Source organism: Helianthus annuus, chromosome 5, assembly GCF_002127325.2.
Source record: "Helianthus annuus cultivar XRQ/B chromosome 5, HanXRQr2.0-SUNRISE, whole genome shotgun sequence".
NCBI lineage: Eukaryota > Viridiplantae > Streptophyta > Magnoliopsida > Asterales > Asteraceae > Helianthus > Helianthus annuus.
In genome coordinates this window covers 8,119,971-8,137,286 of record NC_035437.2, presented here as the reverse complement: position 1 = coordinate 8,137,286, position 17,316 = coordinate 8,119,971, and the positions used below count along the sequence as shown (strand labels likewise).

General features: G+C 36.0%; 1 protein-coding gene across 1 annotated transcript; it reads left to right on the top strand.

Annotated features, from left to right (window-relative positions):
- Positions 1-5,763: 5,763 nt before the first annotated feature.
- On the top strand, positions 5,764-10,262 carry LOC110939890 (protein trichome birefringence). The gene is made up of 5 exons (XM_022181472.2): positions 5,764-6,913; positions 7,587-7,779; positions 7,893-8,086; positions 8,183-8,341; positions 9,740-10,262. The coding sequence occupies exons 1-5, from the start codon at positions 5,931-5,933 to the stop codon at positions 10,083-10,085; spliced, it is 1,875 nt and encodes a 624-aa protein (XP_022037164.1). The 5' UTR covers positions 5,764-5,930; the 3' UTR covers positions 10,086-10,262.
- Positions 10,263-17,316: the final 7,054 nt, after the last annotated feature.

Sequence of the window (17,316 nt, the reverse complement as noted above, 5' to 3'; positions counted from 1 at the left end):
AATAAAACACCTCTGTATCATCTTCTTCACTTCCGGCACCACCACCACTGCCACTTCCGGCACCACCGCTGCCGATCCAGCACCACCACAACCGCCGCCGCTCGAACCACCACACCGCCGCTGCCGCTCGCATCCGTCATCCGAATCAATAAACATGCAGCCCCGCTTCCGACACCGTCTTTGAGATTGATGTTTTCAATAAACATGCAGCCGCTCGCATCCGTCATCCAAAATCAACAACGATCGTCTTCAACAACCGCTTCCGACACCGGCTTCCGATTGATGTTTAATCTTCCGATTCGTGGTGGTCTTGGAGTTGATAATGGAAAGAGAAATTCTGAACGTATGATAGAGAGAGATCTGGAGAGAGAGAGAGAAATTGTAGGGATTTTGATTTAGAAAATGGGGATAAAAAGACACAATTGCCCCTAGATATTTCAATTCAGTCCAAATTAATAAAAATATTTTACAATTTGGTCCCTATTATCTCAACCACTAGATCAAAGATCTAATGGCTGAGATTCTTTCTTACCTTTCTCACACTTTAAGCATTTTTTTACAGGATCCTCTACCTAGAAACATATATACTATGTTATGCTATACGGTTATATAACCTGTTAAACGAGTGAAAAGTGTTATTCAATATTGGTTGGTTAACGGACCAAGCCAACTTGGCTCTTTTACAAACGAAGTCGATTTTAAACAAACCTTTTCAAGTTTTATTCTACTTCTAAGGGCATGTGTAGTCATAAAGCCCTTTTAGGGACGTTATGCGACATGTGGCATGTCACGTCACCCCGGGGCTTTATGGGGCGTTATGCAATTTGAGGCCGTAGTCATAAAGCCCCTGTGTAATCATTACTCATTTTTTAATTTTTATTTTTTTAATTCATTTGTAACTTTTTTAAAAATAAAATTCATTTCATTAAATAAAAAAAGTACAATAAAATTAAAAAAACATTAAACTAGAAAAAAAAAACATTAAACTAGCATAAAAAAAACACAACCAAACGCTTGAGACGACCCCATCCCATCCGTGTTTTGATTTGGGTTCCACCCGTAGAGATTAGGGTCCCATGATAGCGGTTGGTTCAAAAGATTCATGAACCCGGGACTTTGTTGATTGTAATCGAGAAAACCGGAGCCGAAAGGGTTGGGTCTAGTGGGAACCGGCGCCACGGGGCGAGTAGGATTACCACTTTGGTTTGTGTCCGCACTAGATCGGGGAGGAATGAAGCCACGGTTGAATGGATGCATTGTATAAAATATCAAGAATTTTAAAAAAATATGGAAGAGATGAGAATGTTTGAGTGCGTGTGATAAAAAAATAGGGGAGGAGAATGATTTAAAGGAAAGTTTGAAAAATAAATTGATTTTTTTTTATTAAAGTGACCGTTTGTTTGTAACGGTCAAAAATTCAAAATCTTCTCCTCTTCACGCCGCGATATACATCGCGCTTCAAAAAAATTTTTGGGCATAGCACCCATGGTGGTGGTGTAAACGGCGCCATACCGGCGCTATAAGGGGCCAAAACGCCCCACTACGCTTTACCTAAGCGTGCCACAAACTATTTAAACAATCCTACGTATCATATATCACAGTCAAACCAAATAATTACACCTGCTTATTTTTTGTAACACTTTTATGTTAAAATTTGTTATGCATCAATCGACACTCTAGATACCAAACAGAAACATTTTATTAACTTTTGTTGATAACTCAATATATGCAAATTGTTTTTGTAAATCTATAAATTCTAGAGTAAAAATCATCTATAAATAAACGTATGAATGACATGAAAAAGTAAAAAGACCTAGTGGCATTTTCGTAATTATTCTATTAATAGTGTAATTATCAAAATTACTCTACAAGTTCATCAAACAACATACAATTCAAAATTACTTTATAAATATATAAAAAATACTCTTCAGTTCATCATTACTACTACTACTACGATATATCATTCAAAATTACTTTACAAGTATATCAAACAACATAAATTTCAAAATTACTTTAGAAGTGTATCATAATTACTTAACTAGTTTATCAAAATAACGTAACAGACACAATTACTCTACAAGTTCATCAAATAACATATAATTCAAAATTTACTCTACAAGTGTATCATAATTACACTACATTTCATCATTATTACACAACTATAAGATATCATTCAAAATTACACTACAAATGCATCAAACAACATAAATTTTAAAATTATTCTACAAATGCATCATAATTACTCTATTAGTTAATTAAAATAACATATCAGACACAATTGCTCTACAAGTTCGTCAAATCACATACAATTCAAAATTACTCTACAAGTGCATCATAATTACTCTACAGTTCATCATTCAAAATTACCTTACAAGCAGGGGCGGACCCACGTTGAGTGGGTCGGGGTCCACGGACCCCAATCTTTTTTAAAAAATTAGTAGATTCGTTAAATTAATTTTTGTAAGGACCCCATAAAAATATTTAGTTGGACCCCATAGTATCAAAAGCAAAGCTGTTATGGTGGTTAATCCCTTGTTTGCTAACAAAGAGGTCATGGGTTCAAGTCTAATACCAGCCGATTTTTTTGTTAAAATACACTTTAAAATGTTAAAATGAATGAAAATTTACTCAATTTATGCCTTTGTGCTTAGACATGTGTTGTTTTGTTATTTATTTATCTTTTTTAAAGGTTCCAAGCTCAATAAATCACCCCGACCCGACCCAAACGACGACCGACCCGAAAATTCTATCGTTTGGGTGTAAAAAATCCAAGTATCGAAAAAACTGGACCCCATTGGAAAAAAATCCTGGGTCCGCCACTGCTTACAAGTATATCAAACAACATAAATTTCAAAAATTACTCTACAAGTACATCATAATTACTTTACTATTGATAATTACCCTACTAATAAAATAATTATGAAAATATCACCATGACATTTTACTTTTCCATGTTATGCGTACGTTTTATACAATAAGTGTATATGTTTTTTTTTTGAACGGCAAATCACTTTATATATATATATAAAGAGCCAGCTAGAAACTGGGAAACAAAACAGGAAAAGCAAAAAACGAAAGAAACACAAAGACAATTACAACAGCCCTATGGAACAAAATTACCCAATTCCATCCGGATCCCAAACCGACACCAAACCCCCAATGATGTTGATAGAGATAAAATTCATTGATCCCGGTTAATCTCCATCTCCCCACACACCAAATTTTTCACGTGATTCTGAAAACCATCCACACCTATCCCCAACCAGGCCCCAAAAACCAAAGGACGATTGACTTCTTCCTCAAAAATCATTTGCAACATCTTAATTCCAATTCCCCACTGACCAACTTTTTCACATGATTCTCAAACCCATCCACCTCTATGCCCAGCCGATAACCGAAATCCATGGTATGGGCAACTTCTGCTTCGAAATTCAGGTAGTCAGACGTTTCCCCCTGATTTTCCTCCATACTATCCAAGAACTCCCTTTCGATAACTTTATTTGCACCTGCCCTAGCCGCCTCTTCTTCAAGTCTGAATATGTCGTTAATGTTAAAAGGGTCCGAATCCCCATCTGACTCCACCTGCTTATTAAGATCTGGAATATCGAAGACCTGGGCCTCAGCCCCCACCGTTATCTTTTGCTTGTTGGACTTAGATTTTCTTTTGGGCCTAGTTGTTATGAAACTGGGCCGAGATGGCTCCTGGTTTGGACCACCTTCAATATTCATTTCCCCATTTCGAACCTCGGGCCCCACAAATTCTCTATCTTCATTAAAGTAGGTAGATGACGGCCTGACATACTCCCTTGGGCTCCCATTCCTATCCATTGAATTTAAATTATTTATCTCAGGCCCCACATCATCATTCTTCTGACCATTATTTTCTCTTTCATCAATAAAGTTTGCATGCGGCTGAGCATGCGCCTCATGCACGATACCCTCGAAACCATGGTCCTCGAAAACCGGCGATAATGGACTATTCGATCTTCCCATGCAAGCATCTGAAGAGTCACCCACCTGACTTTTCGATTCCGAAACTCCGACAACAGAAGAAACACCGTAGACCGACGATAATTCCAGAGATTTCTGCGAAGAACCGTCATTATCCAAAAAAGACGGGCACCATTGCCCAGCAATTTCCTCGACCCAAACCTTAAAATTATGCTCTTTCCAACTAATATCAAACTCCATCGAGATTCGTTTACCCGAATGAACCAGGATCGCAAGTCTTTCCTCGGCCATATTTCCGTTGCTAGACTCCGCTTCTGACTTAACAAGGAGTCTACCACACCGCTCACCTATTTTGTTAAAAACGTGTCGATCCCACAAACAAATTGGCACACCCAAGATTTTTATCCATGCTACTCTTTCGAAAATAGGAGGAATACCGTCCCATAGATAAAGCCTAGAGAACCACCTTTCCCATTCATTAACCATATCATATCTAAATTCTTCTGCCTCATCAGGACTGTCAAAACAAAGAAGAACTTTAAGGCCACCCAGGTATTTTAACTTCAGACCTTTCTCCGTTAACCCCGAAAGATGCTCTTTAAGACCGTTAAGGATGTCAATGTCTTTGACCTCCCCTACAAGAGACTTGAACTCCAACAATTTTTTGGACTCCGTATGCATAGGAGGGAGAGCCAGGGAGCCTCCGGTAGGTTCATTACCCTTATTCTTAACCACTGAACTGTCAGATTTCACACCATGCTGAGCCGAGGCCTTCCTAACAGGTGCCCTTCCCTCCTCATGAATGGGATTCAATCCGTAGAGTCTGTTGAACACTGACATACGGTTGCCCTGGTTTGCCGTCTCAACTTTAGAGCCATCCCTGTTAAAACGCGCTAAATTAACTCCAATACTCGCCCCATCGATACGAACCTCCTTCATTTTTTCCATCCACCAAACCGGGTCCGTAACATTGGAAAGTTTGATAAAACCAAATTTATTCCCCGCTCTATCTTTTTTGCAGGGAACAAAAGTATCTTCGAGGTTGTCCAGATGTTCAAAAGCCTTCCATAATGAGTTTTTATCACAGGACTCCGGTAGGTTAGAGATGAAAAAGGAAGTAGCATTTTGGAGCCTAGCGTCCCTGTTTCTAAACAGCTTCTCTTTCCTATATACCTGCTTGTTCTGAATCATGTTCCAACTGTTGTTGAGAGGTTTCCACACACGTCTTCCCATGACGAAAATGAAAAACGGAAACGGAACCCACAACCACGGACCTTTAAGAGGATTAAGAGACCGGGTTGTCTAACTCGAGACCAGAAAACGGGAAAGCAGCAAGAGAAGAATCGTCCCCGTCCCGAAAGGCGAAAGGGAGAGGCACCAAATCAAAATAGGGAGAAAGGTTGACGTAGGACTTCTCGCCAAGGAGAGAAACCGAAAACCTTACCCACTATTCCGGGTCGGAGCTCACCGTCGAGCACTTCCGGCGACAACGATTTCTGTGTTGACGCGTTAACGCAATAAAGCTTGTTGAGTCCTTGTTTAATTTTACAGTACGATGCAGAGATGCGTATCTACATTTGGATTATGATATGTATTTGATCTTATAACATAAATTGTAATGATATATGTAATAATATGTCAACCTAAATTACTTTCGTTGTAGTTATGACAATTAATACCATCATCAATTACACTTTGAATACTTATTTTTCTTGTTGAAAATTGAAACATTCACATTCACCACCACCTTGCAAAAAAACCGATACAATTTTGAATTTATTTATTTATTTACAATTTTTCAAACTTATAATCAAATCATACATACCTCCTCACATTCCCATACATCTTCTTCTTCTTCTTCACACCCCTTCTTTCTCTCTCCATACAAAAAGAAAATACAGAAAAGACTCCATTCTCTCTCTCTCTCTCTCTCTCTCTCTCTCTCACTTCACTGAGTGGAAACCAAACTCTTCATTTTCATGGCAGATTCAACTAAATACATACCCATAAACAACAGAACTCTGTTTCCAGAACTGAAACTAAAGAACATATTTTCATTTCGAACAACAATAACGAGGGCTTTTGTGTATATTTTCGTCGCTATTTTCGTCGCTGTTACTTTTTTCTTAGCATTTAACCCTTCCTCTGACCCTTCTTCTCCATGGTTCACCAATATCTTCACTGACACATCCATAACTACAACTCTTAAACCCAATGGTACAACAACAATTTCTCCATCTTCTGATGACAGATCTCACTTCTCTTCAATTTACTCTTACTTTTTCCCCACGAATTCGTCGGAATCAAATCAGAATTCCTCTGTTTCCGGATCTCGTCCCCTGTATCTTGACCCACCAAATGTGGTTCAAGATTCCCCAATTGGGTCGAACCAGAGTTCAATTGGGCCTCCCGTTTCTCAAATTGGGTCGAACCGGACTGCAATCGGGTCTCCACTGTCTCCAATTGGGTCGAACCAGAGTACAATCGGGTCTCCAGTATCTCAAATTGGGTCGAACCGGACTGTAATCGGGTCTCCCGTGACTGAAATTGGGTCGAACCAGACTGCAATTGGGGCTCCATCGTCTCAATTTGGGTCGAATCAGACGAATAAAGAAGTACCCAAATTAGAAACAGAGTCTAATAACACGGTGAAACCGCGTGAAGAATTGAATAAACCAGTGCCGACATCTTTAGTGAATGATACTGGAAGTGGGTCCAGTCAAATAGTCGAAAAAACTAAAGGGGATAATGCGGAAAAGAAACAGGGGATTGAGTATTTGGTGAAGAATTTGGTGGGTTGTGATTTGTTTGATGGAGAATGGGTAATGGATGAATCATACCCTTTGTATGAACCGGGTTCTTGTTCATTGATTGATGAACAATTTAATTGTTTTAACAATGGTAGACCTGATTTAGGGTTTCAGAAGTATAAATGGAAGCCTAAAGGCTGCACTTTACCAAGGTATGCTAGTTTTGTTTACAAAATCTTAGTTTATAAATCTTTGATTATTGAAGTTCATAGGTTTTTTGATTAACTTGTTTGTAGTTAATTGATTGTATTTAATGTTTATGGAGGTCATCATTTGATTAGTAAACTATGCAGTTAATGCGGTAAAATATCGGATATCGGTCAAGGACCGATATTTGAGATATAGGTTATCTCGGTGAGATATCGCCATATCGGTAATTTTAATATAATGCGTCATCATCATCATACTCAATAAATCCCACCAATAGCAAAGCAAAGGTAGGGTCTGAGGAGGTTAAGATGTAGACAGCCTTACCTCTACCCGTTAGGAATAGAGAGGCTGCTTCCAGTGAGACCCCCGGCTCGAATTTTAATATAATGCATAATTTATATATATAGCAATTTAACACTAATAATTCGGTGATATATCAGTGATATATCGGTTATATCGGTCAATATGGCCTATAATATCAGTATCGATATTCGATATTCTGACCGATATTTGACACCGATATTTTACTAGATGATCGATATGACCGATATATCACCGATATTAGGTGCATAGCTAGTAAAAAAGGCAAAAAGATTGTTTCTTGATCTAGTTCTTGATTCTTATTTTGGAAATTTGTTAGTTAATTGATTATGAACTTTTTTGTACCAAATATAGGTTGGATGGAAGCAAGATGTTGAATATGTTGAGAGGAAAGCGATTGGTTTTCGTTGGCGATTCATTGAACCGAAACATGTGGGAATCATTGATTTGCATCTTAAGAAACTCTGTCCAAGATAAAACAAAGGTGTATGAAGCCTCCGGCAGGCACCATTTCAGATCAGAAGCTTCTTACGCTTTTGTTTTCAAGGTATATTAGTCTCTTTTCGTGCTAACGATTGATGATCTCGACTGTTTGAAACGGGCCTTTCGTTAGATTGTTTAAAGGTGACTTGATTTTTATTTTTCGGTATCAATTCGTAGGATTATAATTGCACAGTGGAGTTCTTTGTGGCACCGTTTTTGGTTCAAGAATGGGAAACCAAAGACAAAAACGGAACCAAAAAGGAGACCCTTCGACTCGATTTGATCAGTAGCTATTCTGAACAGTACAAAACCGCAGACGTTATTGTGTTCAATACCGGGCATTGGTGGACTCACGACAAGACTGCTAAAGGGTAATCTTGAATTCTAGATACATTTCTATAAAACAAAGTAATAGAAGAAAAACATTTTTTATTTAAATGACTCAATGAGCATTGTGAAATTTACAGGCAAGATTATTATCAAGAAGGTAGCCATGTTTATAAAGAGCTCAACGTCTTAGAGGCGTTCCGTAAGGCCATCACAACATGGGGAATATGGGTTGATGCTAATATAAACCCTACCAAAACTTCAGTTTTTTTCAGAGGTTATTCTGCATCCCATTTCAGGTTAAAACAACATTTCCTTTATATTTTGCATGCAAATAGGCTCTTTTTATGTTGATCCAAAGACTTCAAGATTTTTTATTTTTTTTTTATTTTTTGAGTTAAATGCCATTTTAGTCCCTGTGGTTTGTGCCATTTTGCCAGTCTAGTCCAAAGGTTTCATTTTTAACATCTGGATCCAAAAAGGTTTCATCGTTGCCATTTTGGTCCAACTGACTTAACTCCATCCATTTTTTCTGTTAACGAGAAGGCCAATTCGGTCATTTTGTATGTAATCCTGTTAACTAAAAGGGCAATTCAGCCATATAAAACGACTGAATTGGCCTTCTCGTTAATAGAAAAAATGGATGAAGTTAACCCAGTGGACTAAAATGGCAATTGTGAAACATTTTTGGACCCACAGGTTAAAAATGAAACCTTTGGACTAAACTGGCAAAATGGCCCAAACCACAGGGACTAAAATGGCATTTAACTCTTATTTTTTTATTTGGTAAGTATGTTTTATATAAGGGTTTGGAAATCAATACGTTTTTATGTCTTGTAGTGGATTCGTTGTCTGTAACTGTGAATTCACAGAGTTATAGACAATGAATCCACCTCTAAGAAGAACAAAAAAACAAATATTCCACTTTTACAAAACCGTTTTCAAAACGTACTATCTTTACTAATTTTTTCAAGAAAATAAAAAAAAATCTCTTGAACGTGTGTTAGGATACGCGTCTTATGATCTACAATCAGGATTAAACTTTTAGTTTTTGAATGAGTAAATTGCCATTTTAATCCCTGAGGTTTGGTCCAAATTGCCATTTTAGTCCAAATAGTTTTTTTTCTCCTCTGCGTCCCTTACTTTTCCATTTTCTTGCCATTTTGATCACATTGCCTAACTCAGTTCAAAAATCTGGTTATAACCAGGGGTATTTTTGGCATAACTGTTGTGCATTGATAACTAGGGGTAGTTTACAACATAATTTATAAACCTCATAATAATTTAATGCCAAAAATATCCCTGATTATAACCTGGTTTTTAGACTAAGTTAGCCAATGTGATCAAAATGGCAAGAAAAAGGAAAAGTCAGGGACCCATAGGAGAAAAAAAAACTATTTGGACTAAAATGGCAATTTTGACAAAAACTAAGGGACTAAAATGGCAATTTACTCTTTTTGAATAAACTAAACTTATTTTATAAGGGAAAAGATTGTTGTTTGAATAGTTAATCCAAAGGCCCCCTCATCGTACCTTAACAATCATCCTTAAAATAATCATTATAGCTTGGTTTTTGGATCAAAATCGAAAATTACAACAACAAAATGCCAAAAAAATTCGTTCTTGTTAGACCTACATGTTGTTTTCGACATTCACAACGAGAATATTCAAGTTTTCATCGTTTTCTGTTTGGACAGCGGAGGACAATGGAACTCTGGCGGAGCATGTGACCATGAAACCGAGCCCATCAAGAACACGACGTACCTTACTCCTTACCCCGACAAAATGGTAGTTTTGGAGAAAGTTTTTAAAGGAATGAAAACCGGTGTGACATATCTTAATGTCACAAGATTAACAGATTTTCGAAAAGACGGACACCCTTCGATCTACCGGAAACAACACTACACGGCGGAGGAACAAAAATCGCCACTACATTATCAAGATTGCAGCCATTGGTGCTTACCAGGTGTTCCTGATGCTTGGAATGAAATCCTTTATGCTGAACTTTTGGTCAAACAATACCAAAGTCAACAGAAGATGTGAATTACACATGATACCTTTTATGTTTTTTTTTAAATGAAAAAAAAATTAGGAATATAGAATACAAATAAGAATATAATCAATTTCTTAGTTTTTATTTCGGAGATTATTGTTTATATGTGTAAAGAGAAGAAAGCTTTGTTGATTATAAATTGAATAGATATTATTGCCCTTTTTTAATTGGTTTAATTCTTTATATATTAATCAGAAAAATAAAATAATTGGTGCATTATTATCAGTATTACTAGTGACTAGTGTGTATCTATCTTTAAATTAATAATCTGAAAAAAATAAAAAAAAAAATATTTATTTTGTCATGTAGTATATGGTTTAAGAGTTTGATTCCACAAACTTGTATCTTCACATGGGGTGTTCAAACGTGTCCTTTACTAGATCTATGTAGTTAAACATTCGTAGAAGAAGAGATGTATTCGACCTCTCCAGCCTGTAAAAAGAAGATTGTTTTTTAATGTATGTAGGCTTCAAAAATAAATTTGTGATGGTGTACGAACAGTGGTGGTGGACGATGGTGCTGGACGTGGACGGTGGCGGTGGATGGTGGACGGTGGTGGTGATGAACTGTGGTGGGTGGTGGTGGACGGTGGTGGTGTTTAATCCTCTACAGACCTTAGAAGGTATTAAGGGTGGTGATGGACGGTGGTGGTGTTTAACCCTCTACAGACCTTAGAAGGTATTAAAAGCGGTTGGACCAAGTCTACACCAAAAAAAGCTTGCGTGGACGTTTTTTAATAAAACGTCTTTGTAAAAACAAAAAATCTATAAATAACAATGTCTGCGTGACGCAGACCGAAGAGCCCGCGCATATTTTTCTTTAGAAAAAAAAAACCACCTCAAACTACTAAATTTGGTTACAAATATGATTGTCTAACTTTTTTAAAAGAAAAAAATACTACGATTATTCTTTTAAATTAAAGTTTTTATTCTTTAAAAATCAGAAAATTTAGGTTAGAGAAAAGGTAACGTATAGTTGTATTTCATGCCGACGTACGTTTTCTTCTAGAGCCTCTAACTCAATAGACCCCACACACACCATGGACATTAACATTCTATCACGTTAATTTTGTGTTGTCAACCATCTTTTGGCTTTCATAGTTTCATGCTATATAAAAATCAAATTACAATAATGCATTATAAATTCCACATCATTTGACAAAAGCTTTGCAATTTTAATAGCGGTGGAACAACAGGTGGCGAAGCTTAGATTTCCAACCGGGGCGAAAGTCACCAAACCTAAAAATTTCTATAAAACTAAAGGGTCGAAAACGTATATACCAAAAAATTTCTATACAAAAACTACATATCTTCCACTACTGAGCGAAAAGTTCGGGGGGTCGGCCGCCCCCCTCCCGCCCCTTAAAAGCTTCGCCCATGGAAACAAGAGCTTCTCACTGTAATCATAAACCTCCAATTACTCTACCAACGGAAATTCAAGGGTTTATAAATATAAAACTTTTTTTGTACGCTACTTCATTTAATCGGTTTGAGAATTAACAGAACCTCAAACCCCCTATCGTTTTGTCGATAGATGTATCTAAGTTTTTTTTCGCATCTAAAAAAATTAGTTTTATTGATTTATAGTACTAGTTGTGTTTAGAAGTATACAATGTTTCTACATATACGGAGTTTAATATATTTTTACTTAATTTTTTTTTAATTAATAGCATAGTAAGAACTTGAAACTTACAAAAAAAAAAAAATACACTTGTATAGATTTAGAGCAGTGGTCAGGGCCGGAGCCAGTATATAAGGAGGGGTAGCTCGGACTACCCTCAACTCCGTCTGCGTAGTATAAAAAAATACTCTTCAACTCCGTCTATGTAGTGTAAGTTTTTTATTTTTTTATACAAAGGACATCTCTGATCCTAAAAAAATAATTTTTGGATACCCTGAATTTTTACGCTAGATCCGTCACTCGTAGTGGTCGTATTTTTTTTTAACTAACATTAAAGAAGTTTGATTAGCGAGTAAAAGATGGAAGCAAGCTAAGGTTATAAAATGGTAAAAAGTAGCGTCGGTGATCCGGTGAATAGTGGGGTCTTCGCCAGCGACAAGAAGCATCACCGACGAAAAAGCAACACCACAACTTTCTGAACGTACACCTAAGCCTCACCACATGCTCCCCACATTAATCAATGTTATATCAATTTAATCTTTAATGCAAAATTAAAACTTTAAATATACGAGTATATATATAGATATCAAAATAAGATGTGGTAATCTTCACATGTTTTAATAAAATTGTTACACTTAGAAGATAAACTTTATACGTATAAAAAACGATCCTTAATCCGACATTTATAAAAATTATGTAACCTGAACATAACATGTATAACCAATTTACCTAAACTAGTAAACAAGGTTGACGGGTTGTTATTGAGTCATAACTCATAATGAAGTTCAAAATGTGTTAAAGTCATTTATTACAACACGTCAATTCAAACATAACCAGTTTAATTTAACGAGTAAAACATATCGTTATAAACATGACTTGTTCCTTACATAGGTTTAGATATGATACTCAAACTTGTTATTTTTGTGTGTTTTTTTGGATCATGTCAGAATATTTCACCCTAATCTTTATAATTAAGAAATATTTTTAAAATTTAACACAAACCGGCAACATTTATTTATTTTCACAATATAAATATGCACATGCATCATTTATGAATGAAAATTTGTGTACGAATTTGGTTTAAAAAAAAGGGACGGGGACTGCGGACTTTTCGTACCCGCGACGCCAAGATGAGAATGAAAATACTTTTATGTATCCCATAGGTTTTTATTATCTCTTATCCAGAATATCTATAAATAAGGTTTATGTATGATTTTATTTACATGTACAACAACTTGCTGCACAAAAATCTGATAAATTAATGAGGCGCGCTCCAGAGGTTTTTATTATTATTATTTTTTTTTTTTGCCAAAAATGTACTTTGCGCGCCTTGTGTGGCCATGTGCCACAGAGTGACTCGTGCCTTAGACGTGTTTTTTAAGACCACTGTTATGAACTAATACCATTAAAAGGTATGAGACTTGTCCCACATCGGTTGTATAGGCAAGTGATGTGTGGTTTATATACCAAATGGGCTCTCTCACCCACCAGGCTAGTCTTTTGGGTTGTGTTCTCATGTTTGGTATGTAACATTGGTATCAGTGCCAAATGGGCTCTCTCACCCACCAGGCTAGTCTTTTGGGTTGTGTTCTCATGTTTGGTCAGTCGTGACTAACATGGCCGTGACCAACGAGGACGTTGACCCTTAAGGAGGGTCGATTGTTATGGATCGAAACCATTGCAAGGTATGAGACTTGTCCCACATCGGTTGTATGGGCAAACAATGTGTGGTTTATATACCAAATGGGCTCTCTCACCCACCAGTTAGGTTGAGTTCTCTTATTTGATATGTAAACAAGTGTACGAATTGAACATGCATAACAAAATCTTAGGGAATAACAAATAAAATCTATAATATTTCTATATTGTTACTAAAATCAAGCATATTTTAAGAATTATAGGATCAACGGCCAAGAATCAACATGCAAGAGACGATGGAGAAAGTCACAATCCAAATTAAAAGCATGGGTCAAAGTCTTAAGTTAGGTCCCCTGATTTCAATTGTCAATTACATTAAAAAGTCAACATCCTTGTGTGAAAGCCAAGAAGTTAAGAAACAAAGAAAAATCGTAAGGTAATAGCTCAAAACCTGCGTGTCTTTATATTCTAGTGGCATATTGGGGTTGTTATTAGGTTTTGAAACCAATAGATAAGGAGTTTTTTTTCTCATATGTATTGGGTTTTCTCCTGAATTGGTATATAGACATTATACCTTGTGGAGATGGATATGATCAGGTGGTTCCGCTGATGACACGATAATACTCCAGTGATCCGTCAGTGATCCAAATTTGCCGTTCAAAAAAAAGCTCAAAACCTATTCTAAGTTCTAACCCATGTTTGTATTTTAAACAAGCATTTGGTTAGAGATATAAGCTTATACAAGATTCACGTAGATTATGATATTCTATTATTATATGTATTGTTCTATGAATTTTCTATACATGGCAACGCTATTTTTTTGGATCTAGAAGGGTTTTGAATCAAGAAGGTTCGTGTTCTTTTTCGTTTTATCTTTAAATTTAACCTAATTGATGGTATAAATATCGATCGGTAGGTTTGATTTTTTTGTTACATAAACAAGTTTAGAACTGATCATTAAATTCAAAGTTGGAATGATTTTTCTGTGTTTTACGGTCTATTACAAAGCTAAGATGAAATATTCTATATGACACCGTATGAACCCCTTTAGGATAAGTGGTTTTTAGGTAGACCACCATTGGCTTATGCTGGATGGTGATATGTTTACGATGTTGAACTTACTGTTCATAACATTAAATAAGGTAAAGTTCTTGTACAAATAATCTTAACATACTAAACATACAAATTGAAGGAAAACTCAAAAAGACAAGGTGACATTTTTGTAATTATCAATAACTATCAAAGTTACTCTACAAATATACCTACAAAAACCTAACCACTCCCCCCACCCCCAAAAAAAACCTAAACCCCCCACCCACCCCCCCCCCCCCTCACACCAAAAACCTAACCCCCCCCCCCACCCCCCACCCCCAAAAACCTAAAAAAAACCTAACCCCCCCCCCTCCCCTAAGCTAAAATGCTAAAAACTAAACCCCCCCAAAAAACCTAAAAAAATCTAAAAAAATAAAAAAAACACACAAATTATTTTATTTTATTTTTTTAACATTTTTTATTAAAAAATCACTACTTTTAGTAGCAGCCAAATTTTTTTTTTTTTTTTTGCTAACGAAATGTAGCGATTTTTTAATAAAAAATGTTAAAAAAAAATTGTGTTTTTTTTATGTATTTTTGGTTGTAACTTTGATAGTTGGTGGTAATTACAAAAATGCCACCTTGTCTTTTTGGGTTTTCCTTCAATTTGTATGTTTAGTATGTTAAGATTATTTGTATTTGATCTTTTGCCAAATTAAATATAGGTTCGCTTAATTAAGGTGTGCTACCAGTAGTTTTAAAGATATAAAAGACTAGTTTAACTGGGGTAAGGGTGTTAGCGTGGTTTACGTAGGAGTGTAGAATTTTGGTAGCTCATACATTAAGGTGTCCTTAAGGAGTGTAAGAAATCATTATAGGATCTAAACCATATAACAGCCTATGGTGGTTTTTGGTGTAGAGTTTATAATACAAACCACACCAAAATTTACAACAATGATTAGGTATCAATGGTAAGTGTTGGCTTTTTTTGGGCGAATTATTTGTTGGACCACAAGTGAGTACATCTATTTTTTTATTTTTTTTCAAACAAGGGCGTACATCAACATAAAAGCATAGCCAGAATATGGCAGAGTAATTCTTTAGACTTCTTTGATGTAATCTAAGATAATTATAGACCGATTTTATTACTGGTAGCTATTGCTAAACCGAAGAAAACTTTATTAGCTTGTAAAGTGAACTCTAGAGATGACTTACAAGTAGGGCTATAACTAAACCGAACGAATATGAACAAGGCCATGTTCGTGTTCGTTTGTTAAGGAAATTAACAAGTTCGTGAACTGTTCACAAATGCATACCGAACATAAGTTTATGTTTGTATTCGTTCGTTAAGGAAAGTCAGTTGTTCGCGAACAGTTCATGAACACTGGTCTCGAACACAAACGAATGTAAACGAACATTTAACTGGAAAATGAAAAATAAAAACATTGTTAACCTTAAACATTGGACATAAGTAGTCAAATACAACCATAAAAAACACAAGAAGTCTACTACAACCACCAACCGATGAAGAAAGTATAAACATTTTCGTATATTGTTGTTGATTGATGTACAGCTCTTGGATACACTATTGTTTTGATTGTTGAAGTTTTAGGGGTGTTTGGAAACATGCGAATTTGATGTTGTTGGAATCAGAGCATGTAATTTGAGATCTTGAAGTTCATGTTCAAACATGTTCATTTACATCAACTCGACGGAAACCTACAACTCGCCGGACGCTTCAGAAACTTGCCCGACGCAACGCATCCTGTGGCGTCGTGTCCATTTTTTATTGGGTTTCGCTCCAAGGATGCATCCCATGCTTGAAAAACGCATCCTGCGCCGCTCCAATGACGTATGAGGTGGCTATTTTTGAAAGTCATGGTGGTTAATGGCTATTTTCGTAATTTTCCCATTTTTTTGTCAATGACAAACACTTTTTTAATTTATTGGCTTTTTGAAAAAGCCAAGAAGTCATTTTCAAACTCAATCTCAAACACCCTCTTAGAAAAGAATAAGGGTTTAAGTTTTCAATATATTTAGGTAAAAAGTTAATTATTATTTTAAATATAATCAAACGAACATAAATGAACGAACGTGGCTGAACATAATACCGAACGTTCATAAACGCAGTCGAACGAACGAGACCTTTGTTCATGTTCGTTCGCTAAGCTAACTGAACGAAATTTTTTTGTTCGTGTTCGTTCGTTACGCTGATCGAATGAATATAAACAAACTTCCCGCCAAACAGTTTACGAAATGTTCGCTGAACGTTTGGTTCATTTACAGCCCTACTTACAAGGTTGCTTTGCTGGAAAAATTTAGGTCACCACTTGACACAAAGGTTTCTAGGAGTGAATTAAAAATATATTATTTTTTATTGCACAATTTAATTTGTTATATCCATTTTTATTAAACGAAGAAAATGAATAGAATTCGAAACCTTCATGGAGATTTAGGTTGTGTTCATTTCACAGAATAGAATGGCTTGAAATTATACCAACAAAACACATTATGGTATTTCAAGGTAGTTATGTCATTTTACATTCCAATTCCATTGATAATTATACCAACCAAACATACCATGAGATTTCAAAGGAATTCTTTAAAAACCAGTTCAAATTCCATTACATTTCACCAAACGAACCCGAGTTAAAAGTTAGCACTTAAAGGCGGTACATCATTCAGTTATATATACACACATTTCAATAGAGCCCATTAGTATGCCCATTACATTTTAGTCTTTAAATAAGCATAGGCCCACTTACTCAAGGCCCATTGGACTTTCCTTCAAATAATCCATTCGAGCTCATTTAGAGAGAGAAATTTTCTTTAGATTTGCACTTGTTTCATTAAAGTTCAAAAACACCAAAAGAGTAACATTTCATGTGTAAATGTAGTGAAACCAGACAAGAAAATGGGCAGATTGCAACA

Coding starts and splice junctions, on each gene's coding strand:
- LOC110939890 (XM_022181472.2), top strand. CDS start 5,931: ATGGCAGATTCAACTAAATACATACCCATAAACAACAGAACTCTGTTT. Junction 6,914..7,586: donor AAAGGCTGCACTTTACCAAG/GTATGCTAGTTT, acceptor TACCAAATATAG/GTTGGATGGAAGCAAGATGT. Junction 7,780..7,892: donor CTTACGCTTTTGTTTTCAAG/GTATATTAGTCT, acceptor ATCAATTCGTAG/GATTATAATTGCACAGTGGA.